The following is a 22,416-nucleotide window of genomic DNA, read 5'->3' as shown; positions in this document are numbered from 1 at the left end:
GTAAGAGTTATCTTACTACATGGCCACTTTTGGGGGCTTTTTACATTCTGCAGAAAAAAGGGCCCTGACGTGTGGGAGAAACGGCCCCTGCCGCTACCACAGGGCCCTTTTTCTTGCACCTTAGTAACAGGACCCCTATGTGAGCTGTGGTTAATAAAGACTTCTCAAAGATTTTTTTAGCTGCACGTTGCTCTTTTGGCCCTCTCCACTGTTTGTTGCTGCCCTTACTCCAGTCTGAGACATTCTTTGCAATCTGTACTTTATAAACCCTACCCTGTAAGAAAGACCTAAACCAGCAGAGTACTGTACCTTCAAACACTTAAACCATCTAGACAATCCAATAATAGACCATGATGTACTGTATCAAAGGCTGTTATAATATCTAATATAACCATGATAAAATCCTGACCCCTATCAAAACCTGTTCTAATACTGTCACAAACTGAAAGTACCAGGGACTTTGTTGAATGTTCAGGGCAGAAACCTCTAGAATTTGAAGTTCCTCTAAAAATTTAAAAAAAAATCCTGTTCCACACTTATTTCTATATAGTTGTATTTTTTTTCAAATTCTGTAAAATTATGCTAACCCATTACGCACAAAAAGTTAAAAACATTCACTCCTTTACATAGATGAAGACCAGTTCAGAAGTGATACAGCTAGATTGCTGAATTACCATGATCCTGTCAAGTTTCCTTGGCCATATAGATCATATTCCTTGTAGAGAATGTAGTCTTTAATTGAAGTGGGTAGTGGTAGGAATGTCATAAAAACAGGACACCGCAGGCGTAAACGGCCCATGCACTTACGAATCTTTAGGCGACACAGATGTTTCAGGGGACGAGGATTCACTAAAAAGTCAAGAGATAGTATATTATTTTTTCATAGAAAAATAATGGATGAAGGTTTTGGGGTTTTTTTGTGTTACATTTTAAACTGCATTTCTTATTTTATGGTATCAAAACATATACAAGCCTGGATCTGGTGCGTGTGAATTCAAACATTTGTCAACCTTTATTGAGGTGAATGAACTGTAATTGTAAAATTAAAGAACAAAACAGAAGAATCCAGTAAACTACAACTGGGTGTCAGTTAAGTGCTCAACTTTTTTGAATTTATCAATAATTGAAATGTTGCTTAAAATAAGCTTGCTTTTTGAAGATTGTGCATTGAAATTAAGCTAATAAGCTATTTGATCATAATACCAAAAAGGTAAACCAGATTTGTGTAAGAAATAAAATTAACAAAAAGACACAAGGTTTTTCTGATCGATGATAATAAACATAACTCTATAGAAAGACATAGAAATAAAGTGGGAAAATGTGGGATACAAATGAACCATAAATAAATAATAGTAGATGTTTGGGTGTTTGTTTTTTTAAAGAAATGGCCATGCAGCAAATAGAAGCACTTGCCACGCAGCCATTTTAGGGGGGGGGGGCAGCACTTAGAGCCACCCATTGTGGAGGTGGTGGTGGTGGTAAGGGCTCCTGCGCTAACCCAGTTGTAACTGGGCATGATTACCGCTGGATAACCACCAGCGAGCCCTGGGGGGGGGGGGGGGGAATTTACCTCTGGGCTGCTGCAGTAGCCCGGCTGTACTTCCGGTTTTGTGAGTAGTAAGCCCACGTTGGGCTTACCACTGCTTAGTAAACGACCCCCTTAGTGTGTGCACATTTGGTACTTACCGCAGGATGCCTGAGCATGTTCCGTGGTACGCAATTTTAAGCTAAAGTAGCTTAGTAAAAAGGCTCCTTAATTCTAAAGCACACACCTTCATTAGGGTCCAAGCTGCACAGTGTAAATTAAAATGATTATCTTGAGGGCAAAATGAAATTCTGCTGGATCTTAAAGATACATACTCAGAATAAAAGTGATTTCAGGCCAGAGCTTCTGTTCCATGATGACAGCTTTCAACTTAGAGCAGATTTCTACATGATCGACATAATCTAGCATCACTCGTACTACATTTCCAGCAAGATGTTTTAGCCACGTTAAAGTTATCACTTCACAGAACTGTGAAAGAAAACTATAAAGAATTAGGATAAAATGCAGAAGTTTGCTAATTCTGTGTTTAGTTTCTGGTAAGCTCTATTTACCGTGCGATTATAACAAGCTATTTATTTGACCTGTATTCTTTGTCTTGTACTCTCTTAACTTGTCACTATCATTACTTAATACGCTTTTGTGGTCTCTGAAAATATATACACATTCAGTACTTTCCTTCTCAATCTCTGGGTTGGTTATGATGCATAAATTGATAAACTGATGCATATGTAAGATGACTCATCTCATGACACTTCAGAAAGTCAAATGAGGGGGGGTAAGTTGAATAAGGGTTCAGTTTCCTATATTCTCATAGCATTAGGTTTTTGTGCTAACAAAAATATAGCAGCTATGAAAAGATAGCAAATAAAGGGGCTCTTTTACTAAGCCGCGGTAGGCTCTTTGTGCTTGCAGCATACGCCCAAATGAGACTACCGTCGGGCCAGTGTGCCCACCCGGCGGTAATGTCAGATTTGGTGCATGCCCATAACGCGTGTATAAATTATTTATTTCCAACCCCGTGCCCCATTTCCAGCGGTAATCAGCAGTTGGCGCTCACCGACTGGTCACCATGTGTGTAGCGCGTGAGCCCTTACCACTAGATCAATGGGTAGCGTTAAGGGCGCAGGCCGGTTTTAGACGCGCTCTGCTTTCTGTTTTACCGCATACCCTTTTCCCATCACATTTAAAAAAAACAAACCCTTTTGTTGCAGACGCAGTAAAAACTGACCCTGCATGCGCCTAATGCATGCACCTACATTGACGCAGGCTACTTTTTTACCACAGCTTAGTAAAAGGGCCCCAAAATGTTCTATGGAATAGTATTTTCTGAGTAGAAAATCAAAAACGGGTGAGTTAGCCTCATAACGTCTCACCTGCAACTTAAGAAGCTCTAACCTTTAGAAATGAAAGGTTTCTGATGTTCCATTCACTCTTTTTATAAATTAATTTTATAATTGCTGTTAGTCAGTAGGATGGTTAGTCCTGCGCTTTCTGTGTTTTGTTCTATACAAAAAGTCCTTTTTATGACAGAGGGACAATAGAATTAAAATGTCTTGAGTAGTTTCTGCTCATCATAAGCGAGCCAAAGCCAACGTTCAAATTAGCAATGAGATGAATTTAAAAGAGAGGGATTAGAAACAAAGTGTTACGTACCATGCTATCTTTGATGACAGTAGATGTCCATCCTTCAAATCCATATGGTGAATGTATATTGTTTCCATGAGGACAGTCAAAACACCGCTGTACATCATATCCATAATTGAGCAGCATTCGTAGCATGACTTCATCTTTAAGCGTATACTGCAGTGCTGAGGGGAAGTGTAAGGTATTAACTCTGCAGAAATAATTCACGTTTGCTCCATGGCGCAGCAGCAGGTTTACTAGCTCATAGTTCCCCATTCTCAAGGCTACCTGCAAACAGTTAACTGGGTCTTGGTTGGGTAAGGCTCCAGCATCCAGGAGCATCTTGACTGAAGAGATGTCACCATTTGAGACAGCAAAATACAAGGCTGATTTCCTCTGGTCATCATAGCCTTTGCGGACTCTCGAATCCAGCATGAAATTTACATCAAACCCAGATTTTAGGAGAATCTCAAGGCATTGGGAGTGTCCTCCTGCTGCTGCAGAGTGAACAGGGCTAATCCCACTTCTCTTAATAGCTGTATAATCGGTCACTGGAATGAGCACTTTCAGGGCCCTGAAGAAGAAGAAAAACGTGTAATCTGTCAAGATCCTGTAACTGTGCTTTCTGGAAATCATTAGTGAAATTATGAAAATTGATAACTGAAAATGTGTCCAGCCATACAGATATATTTTAACTGTTATAGGATCCTGCCTCTCTCTCAATAGCTCTCCCTCACAATATCAGAGCCACCTTAAAACCCAATAGTCCCACCCAATGGGGAAGATGACATTGGAGGGGTGGAGTCAGAAGGGCATGAGCAGGAAGTTGCCCCAAGTAATTGCTACAAACTACACTGGTACCTTTGAGGAGCCAGGCCAGGGACAAATAAAGTGTGCTGAGAGTCAGTAAGGTACACAGTGGTCCTGCAGGAGCAGGCCACACGAGGACATGGTTACGTTTATATACTAGTTTTATATTGCCTTTCTCGTACCTGTGGATGGAACAGGACCCTAACCTGCACAACAAAATCAACCTCTCTTGATATGAACTACAAAGTACTTTCTGTACTATTAAATTCCTGTGAGGTGCAAGACCATGTTAATGAGAGAGGGGAAAAAGCCTCTGTGCCCAAACCTCCACCCAGTATAATTATTTATGGGAAAAGGAGGAAACAACATGGGTCTACTTTCTTCATCGGCATAAAAAAACCTTTTACTCAATTCTTATCTTGCTAAAAACTTCACAGGAATACTGGATCCAAAAAAACTAATAATAAAAAAAACCTATTGTGAAAAAGACTTAGCTTAACGTTCTAAACCACTTGTGAAGACAATGTCTTCATAAGTGGTTTAGAACTGTAATTATGGTGTTCTCTTTGACCATAGCACAGTATACTTAACCCAACACCTTCCTTAGAGGTCACTTACTAGCAACGTGAGCTAATGCTGTTAACATACAATTATGTGCCATGGGGGCCCATTTTAAGTAATAGACCCTGCAGCAAATACCAACCATTAAGAGTGTTAGCATGCGCTGTGAGTGAATGATCCAGTCTTTTAAACCAATGCAATCAATATCACCCAGATTCTATAAAAGACAAAGTTGCATGTGCAAATCAGCACACATGGCTGATTTGTGTGCACAACTTAATTGCTTAACAAGCTAAACACTGATAATTTTTTTTTTTTGTTACATTTGTACCCCGCGTTTTCCGACTCATGGCAGGCTCAATGTGGCTTACATATACAGGTAGTTATTTGTACCTGGGGCAATGGAGGGTTAAGTGACTTGCCCAGAGTCACAAGGAGCTGCCTGTGCCTGAAGTGAGAATTGAACTCAGTTCCTCAGTTCCCCAGGAGCAAAGTCCACCACCCTAATCACTAGGCCACTCCTCCACTAACAAGCAATTAAATGCACAAATTGGCACTAATTAGAATTTGAACGCACAACTTATGTGTATTTTGTAAAGTGGTGCATGTAAATTCTAATGCATGGATTGCAAAAGGGTGTGTGGCCATCGGGAGGGGCATGTGCGAGTTTTGGTTGTTCCTAAAAATTATGCACACTGTTATAGAATACACCCAAATCTGTGCCTATGTTAGGTAGGCATTTATACCAGGTTTTAGTTAGTGTAAACTTTAGTCACAGGGACAGGAGCAACACGTATTCTATAAACCGTGCTAACGTTAGGCGAGGTCTATAGAATAGTGCTAAGCGCGGTATTTTCCAGCGCCATTTATAGAATTTGGTTCTATGTGCATGAAAGGGAGCCCCTTTTCAGAAGAAACAAGGGAATATATAGCAGTCCTCATTATTATTAGCATTTGTATAGCGCTACCAGACGCACGCAGCTGGACACCTGACACAGAGAGACAGTCCCTCCTCAATAGAGCTTACAATCTAAAATACAGACAGACAAGACAATAAGAGCAAGGGAAGTACTGGGTGAGAAGGAACAAGGGGGGAGGCAAATGAGTAGTGGCTAGGAGCCAAAAGCAGCAGTGAAAAGGTGGGTTTTCAGCATAGATTTGAAAACAGAGATGGAGGTGGACGTACAGGCTCAGGAAGTTTATTCCAGGCATAAGGTGCTGCGAGAGAAAAGGAACGAAGCCTGGAGTTAGCAGTGGAGGAGAAGGGGGACGACAACCGAGATTTGTCCAGTGAGCGGAGGCCACGGGGAGGAATGTAAGGAGAGTGGAGAGGTAATGGGGGGCTGCAGAATGGATGCATTTAAAGGTCAGTAAGAGAAGTTTGAACTGTATACGGAAGCGGACAGGGAGCCAGTGAAGTGACTTGAGGAGTGGGCTAGTGTGGGTATAACGATTTTGGCGGAAAATAAGCCATGCTGCAGAATTTTGGACAGACTGGAGAGGAGAGAGGTGACTGAGTGGAAGACCAGTGAGAAGTAAATTGCAATAATCCAAGCGAGAGGTGACAAGGGTATGGATAAGGGTTTTGGTAGCGTATTCAGAAAGGAAGGGGCGAATTTTGCTAATGTTGTAGTTAAAGAAACGACAGGTTTTGGCGATCTGTCGAATATGTGCAGAGAAGGAGAGAGAGGAATCAAAGATGACACCAAGATTACGAGCCGAGGAGACAGTGAGGATGTGAGAGCCATTAACAGAGATAGAGAATGGGGGGGGGGGGGGGGGGGGGGGGGGGGGGGGGGGGAAGCAGCAAATAGTGTATATTAGGGCTTTTTTTGAGGGGGTACTGAGTATCTGCACCTTTTCCATTGTCTGCTAAAATTGACCCATGGTTCCCAAGTTTTACACACCAATTCTGCCTTGTCATAGATTCTGTGACTGGTTGCAGGGGGCCTGGCTATTGTGAGGTGGGTTCCTCAGTGATCACCCCACCCCTGAAGGGTGGCCTGGTATTTGAGTACCGGCACCTTTTACACTAGAAAAAAATGCACTGATATTAGTACAAGAGCAAAATAAATATACAAGCAAAATTAAACAAGGATGAAAGAAGTTCCTCTGACTAAAGCAATCATATTTAGGGTTCTAGTTAAATATTCCAAAGCCATGGATTTGATGTTTTACATAGTTAACATGGCAGAACTGTTCGTATAATACTATTTTAGGGTAAGTGTACTAATATATAAGTTTTAAAAAGCATTATCCTTTAAACTCACATTAAATGTCCTCTGTAAGCAGCTCTGTGTATTGGCAAATGCCCCGAGTATTTTGGTATGTTGGCATCCGCTCCATATTCTATTAAAAGCGATACGGAATCTGCATTTCCTCCACCAGCAGCTTCAAATAATATGGAAGCACAGTCAGAGGCCTGAGCCTGGACATCAGCACCTGTCAGAACAAGGAAAAAGAGACAACTTTGACCACCTCCCACCCAGGGGTGATTCTTTACCATTTTGTATGTGTTCCACTTGCATTAATTACTAGTTCTGATAATAGCCATTGGGCTGGGGGATTCTATCTTCCAAAATACCATATTTTCAGCTAACCTTATCATATAGGAATTATTAATCCAAAAACATTATTTTCAGGGAAATGTTAGAGAAGGAGGTAGGGTGAAATTGAATTGGTAAAACAGATTCTGTCCCATGTTGGGCTTTTAATTATTTATCTATTTATTGTTTTATGTGGAGAATAAATACCATTGCCTTTTATTCCTACGATCTGCTGTGTTATTTGCCGTGCTGGATCTTGTGGATCGGTTGACTACTTGTTTTCTTGGACCTCACTTCAAAGTGCATAAAAAGTCATTTATGTGCAGATATGGCTATATTCATGTATACATGATTAGAATTCCCCAACATGAGCACATATGTGCCCTCTTATAAAATTACCCTCACTGTATATTTACAAAATTTAACATATACACTACAGTGAGGCTTCCCAAGGACCCATTTCCAACCTTCAAAGCAATCGTCTTTGCTGTGTTCTATTTACTTGCATTCCTACATCATGGGCATAACATGTAGATGTCAGCTGCAAAAACAATTTTTAAAAATATACACCAAGTCTTCGACATGATCTTGCATGTAGATAGTGAACAAAAAAGGAAACAGTGCTGTACTAGATATTCCTGTCTCTCACAAATGTTTGGCCAATTACTGTGCCATGTACTGCTGACAAATCAGTGGGAAGCAAAACTGCATTTCTGCCTATGTCAATCTGTGGTAGAAGATCCTCCCACATCAAGAATAAGAGTCTCGGTACTATGTAGTGGCTTAAACCATGACTGGCATGAATCCAAAAGATCTTCTCAATGAAAGCCATCATCTGTTGGGCTACCACTTTCATGCCAGTTGCAGATGTTGGAGGTGGATTTTGAAGTTCAAATCGTAGATGAATAATTGATTATTTCTAAATTGTAAACATTTTGTGAACAGATTGATGTGGCGTTGTTGACAGAATACATTATGCATTTTTCTAAATGCACTTGAAGCTTTGTGGTTTGTGTTAAGCAACACTCCAAGATTATAGCATAATTTTACTCATCTCTGCTATTGCATACAGATTGGAAACTCAAGGATGGTTTAGTACTTTTAATAATGAGTTAAAGTATTTCTCTGAGAGAGCTTAGACTGATTCTGCTATTACATTGGGTTCTTTGTTCTTACCTTTGTGCAGTAGTATGTCTATGATTTCTGTGTGACCATTCTGTGCAGCCAGTGCTAGAGGTGTTAGCCCATAGGCACTGTTTGGGTCTAGGTCAGCTCCTGAACGAATCAGAAGGTTCACTGCCTCCTTTCGGCCGAGTCTGGCTGCCTCATGTAAAGCTGTTCTTTTATTAGCACACTGCAAATTTACATTTGCTTGAAAGCGTATCAGCAATGAGACAATATCATAGGCAGCACGGCGGATTGCTGGAAAGGCAATGAATAAAATACCATCATCATTAATCACTTGAAACTCTATCCTGTAAAAATCGCCTGAGCTGTGGAAACAACTTCTAACTGCCATATGGATTTTTTTTGTAATAATGCTCCAAAAGCATTGTTTGGATGATTCAGGATCATTAGGTTTGTTCTGTAGAGAATTACCCTAGAAACATCCTGGAAAGGCCTCCATCGAAACCACCTATGTAATCATGACTACACATATCTACCAAGATTATAATACTCTAAAAGCTCTGAAGCCTTGGGTCTGGTACAGAGGTGTTATCAGGCTAATGCTCTTGCTTTTGCTGCAGGAGGCTGCTTTTTGCAACTTTCCATTACCCTAAAGTCAATGGAAGCTCCTCACAGTTTCCAGTCTTCCCTCATTTGCCTCTCATAAGAACATGGTCTTTAGCTGCCTATATTATTCTCTGTTTCTGTGTAAAATCTTGAGTGGTGCAGAATGGGTAAATATACATTGATTTTTTTACTCTTTCAAAAAGTACAAAGACTAGGGGACACTCAAAGAAGTTATATGGTAATACTTTTAAAATGAACAGGAGGAAATATTTTTTTCACTCAACAAACAGTTAAGCTCTGGAACTTTTTGCTAGAGGATGTGTTTATGGTATTGATGTATCTGGGTTTAAAAAAAGTTTGGACAAGTTCCTGAGATAAACATGGGGAAAATCACTGCTTGTTCTTGGGATCAGCAGCATGAATCTTCTACTGTTCGGGATTCTCGTCAACTGAATTGGTCATTGGTGGAAGCAGGATGCTGGGCTAGATGGACAATTGGTCTGACCCAGTATGGCTATTCTTATGTTCTTATCCTGTCTCAGCAGCTTGTAACCTTGGGGTCATCTTCGACTCCTCCCTCTCCTTCTCTGCACATATTCAGCAGACTGCTAAAACCTGTCGTTTCTTTCTCTATAATATCACTAAACTTCGCCCTTTCCTTTCTGAGCACACTACCAGAACCCTCATCCACACTTATCACCTCTCGCTTAGACTATTGCAACTTGCTTCTCACAGGTCTCCCACTTAGCCATCTCTCTCCTCTTCAATCTGTTCAAAATGCTGCTGCACGACTAATATTCTGCCAGTGTTGTTATGCTCATATTAGCCCTCTCCTCAAGTCACTTCACTGGCTTCCTATCCGTTTCCGCATACAGTTCAAATTCCTCTTATTGACCTATAAGTGCATTCACTCTGCAGCTCCTCAGTATCTCTCCACTCTCATCTCTTCCTACATTCCTCCCCGGGAACTTCGTTCACTGGGTAAATCTCTCTTATCTGCACCCTTCTCCTCCACTGCTAACTCCAGACTCTGTTCCTTTTATCTTGCTGCACCATATGCCTGGAATAGACTTCCTGAGCCGGTACGTCAAGCTCCATCTCTGACCGTCTTCAAATCTAAGCTAAAAGCCCACCTTTTTGATGCTGCTTTTAACTCCTAACCCTTATTCATTTGTTCAGAACCCTTATTTTATCATCCTCACTTTAATATTCCCTTATCTCTTGTTTGTCCTGTTTGTCTGTCCTAATTAGATTGTAAGCTCTGTCAAGCAGGGACTGTCTCTTCGTGTTCAAGTGTACAGCGCTGCGTACGTCTAGTAGTGCTTTAGAAATGATAAGTAGATAGTAGTAGTATGAAAAAGGTTTTATTATTAGATCTTGCCTCTTTGGTGTAAGCTTTACCTCAAATTCTTTTTGGAGCACCTCATTGTTTTATATCAAGCTTGGCAGTGCTTATGTTTTTTTTCCTATTGCTTTCTATCTTTTGAACATTAATAGCTTCTTTCATGGCAGCACTTATCATTCTGGCACTCATTTGAAAGTTCTTCCATCTCTGTTAATGAGTGAAATCTATTTTCTTCTGGGCTTTTAACATATTTTTAAACAATCACATAAATAATGGCCAATTGAATCCACATGTCCAAATATATTTGAAAATGTATCAAATTAGTTTAAATACAAATATTTTTAAATGAATTGAGTACAAGAACATTCATAATATAGACCTCCGATGCAATTAAGATTTTGAAAATAAGTCTTTGATTTACCTTCAACTAAAGGAGAATCTCCATCCTCATTCTTAGAATCAGGGTTACAGCCGTTAAGAAGGAGAAAACTGACATTGTCCAATCGGCCATGTTCTACTGCAATGTAAAGTGGGGTCTCACCTTTCAGAGTATTCTTCTCCCGCACACTAGGAGATGAAGCTGAAAACCATAGTGAAAGGGTGAGCTTCATGTAAGTTGTTAAGAAGATCATGTCAGTCAAGATCATCTTAAATTTAATGAACATAAAAACAAAAGCAAAGCAAAAAAAACCCTACCTTTTAAAGTAATTTCTAGAATGTTCTTATTTAACTGCATTGCAGCTTCATGTAATGGAAACCAGCCATTCTCATCTGCTTCATGAAAGGCAGATTGGTGTGTGACCAACTTCAATAAAGCTTCTTCTTGGCCTGTAAAACATCCAACATTAAATTATCCATAGAAGAGCTAGAATCTCCTTCACTGAGGTTCTAACACAGACATCCAGAGTGAGTCTGGTAGCATACATCCTCTTTTTGGGGGCACAAGGGTGGGCAAGATGACCTTTTGAGGTTCCTTCTAGCACATTGTTTTGTTTTGGATTTCCTGGGCTCTGGCACCATAAGTCTTCATTCCCAGCTATTCTAGGGATTTATCCTCCTATTTTGTATCCCCTGCCAATTCATCTACCTGCCTGTGCAGCAACCCTTGAAGAGCCTTGACAGTACAACTCACCCAGGAATCCAGCTGAGTTCCTCTGCATAGCATGGCAGCAAGTGAGCCATCACTTCTATCTTTCTACAATTATGGAACTGGTAAAAATTTGGGCTTGGACAAAACTTATAACTTGCCTTTACAGAATAGAAAAATTCAGCACAAAGTGAGATATACAATCAGGAAACAAAATTATTATATTAAATTTATAAAATATCTTAATAAAACAAATTTATATAAACCACAAAATATGTATACCATGACCTGAGTAAATTAATAATTAACATCTAAAAAAAAGAATGAAATCAAACTAATCAAGGTTCTCATGTCCTAAAGTGTAAGTTGACTTTGCAAAAAGTGTACCAAATGTATATTTGACAGTAATAGATTTTTGCCCAAAGTCTACTTGCATGTTTCTTTAAATTCACCATTAATGAACTGCTGTGAAGCAAATTCATGCAAAATAGCTTTTTAATCGCAAAAATCATGAAGATAAGCATACGATACAAGTTTTGCAGGCCTGTTTTTGCAAGAAAAATAATTACACCTCCAAAGATGTAGTTATATTTTTTCAAGTCCTAGGAAAACTGTTCCCCATTTATGTGGTGGCAGTGCCATATATATGAGGCTGTCAAACTTGCTTCAAAGGCCTCTGTGGGCCTAACCAGAGGCTCTTCAATCCTGGAAGTCTACCCGTCTCTCTCCTCCCTCAGTACTGATGCAAGGTATAAATGAATTTTAAAAGGGGGGGGGGGTTGTCAGAGGGGGAACTTCAAAGTTCTAGTGGGTCAGTGGCCCCCCAACCCTCTCAAACCACCACTCAGGACATAAATGTTAAAACACGTGCCCCATGGAAGATCCATCCACTCTTAGAACAGGCTCTATGTTGGCAAAGCCTGTTCTAAAATAATAGTGGAACTTGACACGTTTTGACTTGGACATCTTCATTCTGATCTGTTAGACATTTTTCAGCCCAGCAGTATTCAGCCTTTGAATGTCTATGTGTAGAGAAGTTATATGTTTGTCGGATGATGGTAAATCATGTGTAGTTGGAACATGCTTTTACTTGACAAGCTCGGTCCTTGTCCCTATCTCCCTAGTTGCTAGTAGGACAAAATATTGGTAGGGCCATTGCTCCTGCCCTGTGACCCACCCTGTTCTACTGCCTATGCGGTAAAAGCGAATGCTACATACCTGTAGAAGGTATTCTCCGAGGACAGCAGGCTGATTGTTCTCACTGATGGGGGTGACGTCCACGGCAGCCCCTCCAATCGGAACACTTTCTAGCAAAGTCCTTTGCTAGTCCTCGCGTGCCGATGCGCACCGCGCATGCGCGGCCGTCTTCCCGCCCGAACCGGCTCGTGCCGGCCAGTCTCATATGTAGCAAGACAAAGAGAAGGGAAGACACAACTCCAAAGGGGAGGCGGGCGGGTTTGTGAGAACAATCAGCCTGCTGTCCTCGGAGAATACCTTCTACAGGTATGTAGCATTCGCTTTCTCCGAGGACAAGCAGGCTGCTTGTTCTCACTGATGGGGTATCCCTAGCCCCCAGGCTCACTCAAAACAACAACCATGGTCAATTGGGCCTCGCAACGGCGAGGACATAACTGAGATTGACCTAAAAAATTTACCAACTAACTGAGAGTGCAGCCTGGAACAGAACAAACATGGGCCTAGCGGGGTGGAGTTGGATTCTAAACCCCAAACAGATTCTGAAGCACTGACTGCCCGAACCGACTGTCGCGTCGGGTATCCTGCTGCAGGCAGTAATGAGATGTGAATGTGTGGACAGATGACCACGTCGCAGCTTTGCAAATCTCTTCAATAGTGGCTGACTTCAAGTGGGCTACCGACGCTGCCATGGCTCTAACATTATGAGCCGTGACATGACCCTCAAGAGCCAGCCCAGCCTGGGCGTAAGTGAAGGAAATGCAATCTGCTAGCCAATTGGATATGGTGCGTTTTCCCACAGCCACTCCCCTCCTGTTGAGATCAAAAGAAACAAACAATTGGGCGGACTGTCTGTTGGGCTGTGTCCGCTCCAGATAGAAGGCCAATGCTCTCTTGCAGTCCAATGTGTGCAGCTGACGTTCAGCAGAGCAGGAATGAGGACGGGGAAAGAATGTTGGCAAGACAATTGACTGGTTCAGATGGAACTCCGACACAACCTTTGGCAAGAACTTAGGGTGAGTGCGGAGGACTACTCTGTTATGATGAAATTTTGTGTAAGGGGCCTGGGCTACCAGGGCCTGAAGCTCACTGACTCTACGAGCTGAAGTAACTGCCACCAAGAAAATGACCTTCCAGGTCAAGTACTTCAGATGGCAGGAATCCAGTGGCTCAAAAGGAGGTTTCATCAGCTGGGTGAGAACGACATTGAGATCCCATGACACTGTAGGAGGCTTGACAGGGGGCTTTGACAAAAGCAAACCTCTCATGAAGCGAACAACTAAAGGCTGTCCTGAGATCGGCTTACCTTCCACATGGTAATGGTATGCACTGATTGCACTAAGGTGAACCCTTACAGAGTTGGTCTTGAGACCGGACTCAGACAAGTGCAGAAGGTATTCAAGCAGGGTCTGTCTAGGACAAGAGCGAGGATCTAGGGCCTTGCTGTCACACCAGACAGCAAACCTCCTCCATAGAAAGAAGTAACTCCTCTTAGTGGAATCTTTCCTGGAAGCAAGCAAGATGCGGGAGACACCCTCTGACAGACCCAAAGAGGCAAAGTCTACGCTCTCAACATCCAGGCCGTGAGAGCCAGGGACCGGAGGCTGGGATGCAGAAGCGCCCCTTCGTCCTGCGTGATGAGGGTCGGAAAACACTCCAATCTCCACGGTTCTTCGGAGGACAACTCCAGAAGAAGAGGGAACCAGATCTGACGCGGCCAAAAAGGAGCAATCAGAATCATGGTGCCTCGGTCTTGCTTGAGTTTCAACAAAGTCTTCCCCACCAGAGGTATGGGAGGATAAGCATACAGCACACCCTCCCCCCAGTCCAGGAGGACGGCATCCGATGCCAGTCTGCCGTGGGCCTGAAGCCTGGAACAGAACTGAGGGACTTTGTGGTTGGCTCGAGATGCGAAGAGATCTACCAAGAGGGTGCCCCACACCTGGAAGATCTGTCGCACTACCCGGGAATTGAGCGACCACTCGTGAGGTTGCATAATCCTGCTCAACCTGTCGGCCAGACTGTTGTTTACGCCTGCCAGATATGTGGCTTGGAGCACCATGCCGTAACGGCGAGCCCAGAGCCACATGCTGACGGCTTCCTGACACAGGGGGCGAGATCCGCTGCCCCCCTGCTTGTTGACGTAGTACATGGCAACCTGGTTGTCTGTCTGAATTTGGATAATTTGGTGGGACAGCCAATCTCTGAAAGCCTTCAGAGCGTTCCAGATCGCTCGTAACTCCAGAAGATTGATCTGCAGATCGCGTTCCTGGAGGGACCAGCTCCCTTGGGTGTGAAGCCCATCGACATGAGCTCCCCATCCCAGGAGAGACGCATCCGTGGTCAGCACTTTTTGTGGCTGAGGCATTTGGAAAGGACGTCCCAGAGTCAAATTGGACCAAATTGTCCACCAATACAGGGATTCGAGAAAACTCGTGGACAGGTGGATCACATCTTCTAGATCCCCAGCAGCCTGAAACCACTGGGAAGCTAGGGTCCATTGAGCAGATCTCATGTGAAGGCGGGCCATGGGAGTCACATGAACTGTGGAGGCCATGTGGCCCAGCAATCTCAACATCTGCCGAGCTGTGATCTGCTGGGACGCTCGCACCCGCGAGACGAGGGACAACAAGTTGTTGGCTTTCGCCTCTGGGAGATAGGCGCGAGCCGTCCGAGAATCCAGCAAAGCTCCTATGAATTCGAGTTTCTGCACTGGGAGAAGATGGGACTTTGGGTAATTTATCACAAACCCCAGTAGCTCCAGGAGGCGAATAGTCATCTGCATGGACTGCAGGGCTCCTGCCTCGGATGTGTTCTTCACCAGCCAATCGTCGAGATATGGGAACACGTGTACCCCCAGTCTGCGAAGTGCCGCTGCTACTACAGCCAAGCACTTGGTGAACACTCTGGGCGCAGAGGCGAGCCCAAAGGGTAGCACACAGTACTGGAAGTGACGTGTGCCCAGCTGAAATCGCAGATACTGTCTGTGAGCTGGCAGTATCGGGATGTGTGTGTAGGAGTCCTTCAAGTCCAGAGAGCATAGCCAATCGTTTTCCTGAATCATGGGGAGAAGGGTGCCCAGGGAAAGCATCCTGAACTTTTCTTTGACCAGATATTTGTTCAGGGCCCTTAGATCTAGGATGGGACGCATCCCCCCTGTTTTCTTTTCCACAAGGAAGTACCTGGAATAGAATCCCAGCCCTTCTTGCCCGGATGGCACGGGCTCGACCGCATTGGTGCTGAGAAGGGCGGAGAGTTCCTCTGCAAGTACCTGCTTGTGCTGGAAGCTGTAAGACTGAGCTCCCGGTGGACAATTTGGAGGTTTTGAGGCCAAATTGAGGGTGTATCCTTGTCGGACTATTTGGAGAACCCACTGATCGGAGGTTATGAGAGGCCACCTTTGGTGAAAAGCTTTCAACCTCCCTCCGACTGGCAGGTAGCCCGGCACTGACACTTGGATGTCGGCTATGCTCTGCTGCAGCCAGTCAAAAGCTCGTCCCTTGCTTTTGCTGGGGAGCCGAGGGGCCTTGCTGAGGCGCATGCTGCTGACGAGAGCGAGCGTGCTGGGGCTTAGCCTGGGCCGCAGGCTGTCGAGAAGGAGGATTGTACCTACGCTTGCCGGCGAGATCAAAACTCGAAATGGCGAAAATGGCACCACAAAAATAGGGGGAAGAAAAACTTCGACCGAGGCCTAAATAGGGCCTACCCCGACGACGAAAGAAAACTTACCGAGGCAAAAAACTTGAAGTATGGGAAGGGAGAAAACCAAAAGGCCTCCTCCCGACAACTTTTTTCTTCTTTTTTTTTTTTTTTTAAAGAACAAAGTCGAAGAACGACGCGCGAGGTCAACTTTGGGGCGCGAACGGCGAAACACGACCGTACCGAGCGCGGACAAAAGAAGACTGGCCGGCACGAGCCGGTTCGGGCGGGAAGACGGCCGCGCATGCGCGGTGCGCATCGGCGCGCGAGGACTAGCAAAGGACTTTGCTAGAAAGTGTTCTGATTAGAGGGGCTGCCGTGGACGTCACCCCCATCAGTGAGAACAAGCAGCCTGCTTGTCCTCGGAGAATGTATAATTTCCTCTGAAAATTAACCCCAGTGTTTATTCATGTAGCTTAGAGAAACATCAACACTTTCAATATCTACTTTTCACTATTTTGTAACTGACATGGGTATATCTGATAATTCTTACCTGCCCGTATCGCTGCAACTATCTTTTCATGTTCAGGACTCAGGAAAAGGTAGCTGTACAAAAGGAGAATGCCAAATTATATTCCCGTGACAGTTGTGGGGATATTTATTTATTTATTTATTATTACATTTGTACCCCGCACTACAAGATACCTTAATACAGGCAGACATTAAAATACAGTACCATAAGTCTGATATTAAACATAGGCTTTTTAAAATCAACATTGCAGGTTTCAAATATAGCATTCTTTCTTGACTAAGGGGCCCTCTTACTAGGGCATGCTAACCGTTAAATGATAAGATGCCCATAGTAATATAATGAGTGTCTTATCATTTAGCACACTTTAAGCTTAAGAATCTCAGATTTGGATTCTAACATTTTATCCAACTATGAATAATATACAATCCATAGCCTAGCCATCTCAGTAATCACTGGTGAAGAGAGAGAAAGGCCCTCTTAATCATTTCAGGTGTCTGGATGTTGACATAAGAACATTGATCCTATTGCCACTGTACAATTCAGTGAATCCCTGCCCATCTTCAGATCTCTGCTTAAAGCCCACCTCTTCAAGGTCGCCTTCGGCACCTAACCTCTACACCTCTACCCAAGAAATCTAGACTGCCCCAACTTGACATTTCGTTCTTTAGATTGTAAGCTCCTTTGAGCAGGGACCGTCCTTTTTGTTTATTTTGTACAGCGCTGCGTAACCCTAGTAGCGCTCTAGAAATGTTAAGTAGTAGTAGTAATCTTATTCAGTTTTATGATGCTTTTGACTGTGAAGCTTGCCATTCAGGTTGTGTATTCTGGTAAGATACTTTGTTATGACTTGGTCAGTGTATGGCTGTGGAATCAGCAAGAAATTTCAACTATGGCTTTAAGGGGGTACTATTTAAAGGGCCATTAATTTATTTAAATTAATTTGTTTATTTATTAGACTTTACTTACTGCCTTTTTGAAGGAATTCACACAAGGCGGTGTACAGCAAGAATAAGTCAAACATAGGCAGTAGACAATTTCAGTAGTAAAAATATTCAAACAGTACAAAGTATGGCATAGAATATTACATTACAATGTCAACACAAAACATTTCAATAGACTGCATAAGATGTAAACAAAGGTGAAACATATAGATAAGACAGAATAACAAGAGCTATTAAGGGAAGTGCACGTCAGGGACGGCCATCAAGGGAAAATGCACGGCAGGGAGTTTTTTCATTTGTATGAAGTCTTTCTTGAACATTTCTCAAAACAGTATCACAAAATACAGCACTCCTGAACAAGTAAGTCATAACATAACTGATCAGCAAGATCTAAACATCCAGAAGTGCCAGTGCACTACGAATGCTGGCCCCTCCCATGGCCAAATGCCTTGGATTTGGCTGGGTTTGAGATGGCCGGTTCCAGTTTCCATTATCGCTGAAAAACAAAGTCGGCCATCTCAAACCCGGCGATCTGTGGCATTTGGCCGGCCCCAACCGTATTATCGAAACAAAAGTTGGCCGGCCATCTTTTTCGATAATACGGTTCTGGCCAGCTGTTGTGACGCCGCCAAAATAGATCGCCAGCGCCGTTTGATTATGCCCCTCCACGTGTCTAAATCACAAGGGGGCATGTCAGGCGCAGTTCAAAGGTGGGCTTAGGGCATGCCTAACATCTGGATGTTTTTCAGCCATAATGTAACAAAACAAAAATGTCTAGGGCAAAAATCTAAGCGCTTTGGTCTAGACCTGTTTTTAGAATGAATAAGACTTGAGTACTTTTATGGAATAAACGTTTTTAATTTTCATCATCCATGTGGTCTTTTCTGAAAGTGTCCTATTGACTACACTACTCCGCCCTTACAGCTCCAATTTTGTTAGGTGCTATATATAGAATCTCCCCCTTAATGCAAAACGTCCAAAGTCTGACTTAAACGTCATATCGAAAATGCTCCTCCAATCTACTGTCCACCTTTAAATTAAAGGTGTAAATGTTAATGCAGTTCTTCAGTAAACAGTCCACATCTACCTTAGGGACCATGGTCACTCTAGACATATGTGTTTACCTGTCATTCTCCATTTCATTAGTGATGGTATCCCTCTTGTAGATGTCCTGTAGACTTTGCTGAATAACGTACTGTGTAGCAATATCATCACCCAGATCATCATCATCATCATCATGACTTGTATTATCATACATGCTAAATATAAACAAAAGAGTATGAACTTTGTAAAAATTCTGTTCACAAAACCAAACTCCAAATTCATTCAAAGCTTCACTGAACTGTTGTTGCTGTAGGTACCTGGCCACTGTTCTCGCTAAGCTGAGCAGAAGTCCTCCACCTACAGTACTGCCAGTGGGAGTTGCTGTTTCAGTGGTACATTTTCAATAGTGAGGGACAGGGAAGGAGGTCTGATAACAGGAGATGGCATGAGCCTATCTGGCCCATTATGCGGGCTGAAGCCAGTAGGCAGAGCTTGTCACCCTTTCAATTTTGTTTTAGGTGTACCAAGATGGTGGCAGCTGAATTGAGGAAAATTAAAACCTCCTTGGGTGGAGTGGGTAGAGACCAGGTTCAGCCTTGTGACATCATGCCATCTCCTCCTATAAACCTCCTTGGAAGCTCTGCAGGACGCCAGGAAACTTGCCTATCCCTAGTGATTGAAAACACAAAATTGAAGCATTGCCCTCAGCGGCAGCTTAGAGGGAACAGCACCTGGTACTGAAAAGAAACTCAATGGAAGCTAAAAGAAATAAACGGTGTTATGTTACAGTCCACTACATCAAAATGCACCCTGGGCACTTGTTGTTTACCATCAGTCTTTCACTAGTGCAGTGCTGTATAGGGTGAATAGTCTCATACATTTCCAGGACAAATATACTTTGATAAGCACGGTTTGCGAACTTCATTGTGACATATCCTAGGAATATTAACTTCAGGTAGCATAAGCCTAGATCAAATGTATTAGAGTATTTATCAGCAGCAATCATGGATGCAGTTTGAGGGGGAGGGGGGTCATTGCCCCCCCCCTGCAACGGCTTCCATGACGGCATCTCTATCTCTGCTTCCTGCAGGCTACGGTGTCACTCCTTCACCTCTCCACTCCCGCTGCAGCCTTTCCATCTTCCGGGCTGCTGGCAGCATTAGCAATGTAAGCACACTGCCTTTGCGCCTTGCCCCAGAATATCAAGGTTTCCCATTGTTTTAGTGTATGAAGCCCCATTTGGATGTGTTTCTGAATTTTAGTACATCAACCCCCATGACTTCAAACAGGAATACAATAGTTAAATGTGCCTTAATCACTCAAATTGTGCGCATGTTCATGAAGAAATGTTGCCAAAGAAGTGGCTTCCATGCACTATGATTTATAAACTAACTTTTCCAGTTATTAAAAAATTGGGATTTTTTTTCAGTTTTTTACATTAATATATATTTATCATTTATCCACATAAAGTGGACAATAGATCAGCTCTAGAATGATTAACTCCTACATAGTGGCACTGTACTAGATATATAGTAACAGCTAGAAACTGTCACAGGCCATCAGTTCCCTGGCTTCTTCTTTTCTGTTAAGTACAGTGTCTGGAAAAAATGGGACCCACAAACATCCTATTGCAGCAGAAACTTCTGCCTGAAATTTGAGACATATCTGAGTACTTTATTTTTCAACAGGATGGAACTCCAGTTTATGGAGCTCACAAAACAGTTGAGCTCTTAATAGAAACCCCAGAATTCATTGAGCCATCAGCTCAGTGATGTCCAAGACTTTGTGAATGTGTCAAGGTTGGAGGACACTTTGAACACAAATTATAAATTAACTAAGAAAAGAAACCATTATACTAATTATTTTTTTTTAATTTGAAAAAGCTTTATTGAAAAGATAAAACATACTAATGTATTTTTAAAGGTTGTACTAAATGTTGAAACAATTGCAAAATATTTTGATGTAAGGGGTCCTGTTTTTTTTCCAGATAACCATGTGCACTGATATGAATCACGTGCTGGCTGTTCTTTTTTGTTTGAGGTGTGACTGTTTGATCTTTCCTGTATTTTGATAGGAGTTCTTTTCTTTGTATTGAATTAGGGGTCCTTTTACCAAGCTGCAGGAAAAAGGGTCCTGTGCTAGCAGCGGGGCCATTTTTCCCATGTGCCAGAGACCTTTTTACTGCAGTGGGTAAAAAAGCCCCCAGCATACATGGCCATGCAGTGAGAGAACTCTCACTGCATGGCCATGCGGCAGGGAGCCCTTACCGCTACCCAATGAAGGGCTCCTGCACTAACCTGTGGTAACCAGACAGCACACGGTGATACCTGATTAACACTGGGTTATCGCCGCACAAGCCATTTCTGTTTTTTTTTCTTTTTTCCCCGGAAATAGTCCACGCTCAGGGCGGGACTACTGCTGGTGGCCGCACTAATGTGTTGTAGATCACTATATTGTGGCACGTTATCAGGAACTGATAGTAACTCAACCCCGACGCATGATCACCATGACATTTTGTCTGAAACACCCCAACCTATTTAACGATACTTCTTTACTGTATTTGTCATTGTAATTGTACCCCTACACTGTATTTGTTTTTCACCGGAGTCTGTAACCACCTCTCTGGAACCATGTAAGCCACTTTGAGCGTACTAATAAGTGGGAAAAGGTGGGATACAAATGTAACAAATAAATAAATAAAACAAATAAATATTGTCACATGCTACAAGTGATGTGCTATGCAGCTGAGGGGGGAGGGGAAGATATCTTAGCTGGTAAGTTGAGTACTGTCAGCAATACTTGGGGATGATATATGGCTATAACCAAGACTCCCATTATGCTTGGCATGGTGGAGTCTTGACGACCAATGTTTAAGCATGGGTGGCCGGGGTAGCTCTGGCCACCTTGTTGGGCATACTGAACTGTGTGGGTCTTTTTCTGCCGTCATTTACTATATTAATGTGGGTAAAACCAACAGTGGAGGAAGTGGATGTTAGATCATGAACTTATGTTTTAGGAGATGTCATGGGATGCGTGTTCATAACTGTTGTCTGCCGCAGACTCTTTATGTGGCCTTGAACAAGTCACTACTTCAGAGGCCCAACAGGAAATAAGGCGTTTGTCTTAATTTGCATAGATTATGTCACATTATTACTATTATTATAGCTTGAAAATTATCCCAAGTGTCTATGAAGTATGAAATGCTTTGTGTACTTAATAATATAAAATACATGTAATTTCACAAAACATTCTAACTAGCTGTAAATTATGTAGACATCTGAAACATTAAAATAGCACTAAAAAGCTTGCCCTAAAAAACCTGCACTGAAATAATTGCTATTTTAAATATGAATGTTAGAATAACAAATGTTTAATGCAACACCAAAAACATATCAACTTCTGACAGGACAACTCACCACACTCACAGTTCTAGGGTTATAAGATCATCTGTTTCATCAAAACCAGGGGACACATTTTAAAGGCCAATATAGAAGCTTTAAAAGGCCGTATCACTGAAGAATATTGACTACATCTCTTCAAAGAAAACAAGCATGATTAATGCTGCTTTTTAGGAAAAGAAACCGATACAATACTGGACAGTGTCTACGTGAGTCCCACTATTTTCAAAATACACCAAAAAGCCAAAGCAAATAACAGTATGTTTTTGCTCACCTTTATAGTTTTTCTTTTATCAGAGGAGACATCGAATCTGAAAAAAATATTGTTTATCAGTTTAGATTCTTTTTCTCTTTTTTGAAAGGAGCTCTTCGTTCCCTGTAGCATCCATTTCCATCAACAGCTTACTATAAATACC

The 22,416-nt window shown here is 42.5% G+C and overlaps 1 protein-coding gene across 1 annotated transcript; it reads right to left on the bottom strand.

The window, feature by feature from the left end:
* On the bottom strand, positions 1–22,400 carry ASB14 (ankyrin repeat and SOCS box containing 14). Its single transcript, XM_030207583.1, has 10 exons — positions 22,275–22,400; positions 18,683–18,817; positions 16,639–16,691; positions 10,862–10,993; positions 10,587–10,745; positions 8,263–8,508; positions 6,811–6,982; positions 3,200–3,743; positions 1,861–2,014; positions 1–849 (listed from the first exon to the last, which is right to left on the bottom strand). The coding sequence occupies exons 2-10, from the start codon at positions 18,814–18,816 to the stop codon at positions 671–673; spliced, it is 1,773 nt and encodes a 590-aa protein (XP_030063443.1). The 5' UTR covers position 18,817; positions 22,275–22,400; the 3' UTR covers positions 1–670.
* Positions 22,401–22,416: the final 16 nt, after the last annotated feature.

This window comes from Microcaecilia unicolor, chromosome 6, assembly GCF_901765095.1.
Source record: "Microcaecilia unicolor chromosome 6, aMicUni1.1, whole genome shotgun sequence".
NCBI classification, from domain to species: Eukaryota; Metazoa; Chordata; class Amphibia; order Gymnophiona; family Siphonopidae; genus Microcaecilia; species Microcaecilia unicolor.
This window is presented reverse-complemented; position numbering and strand designations above follow the sequence as displayed.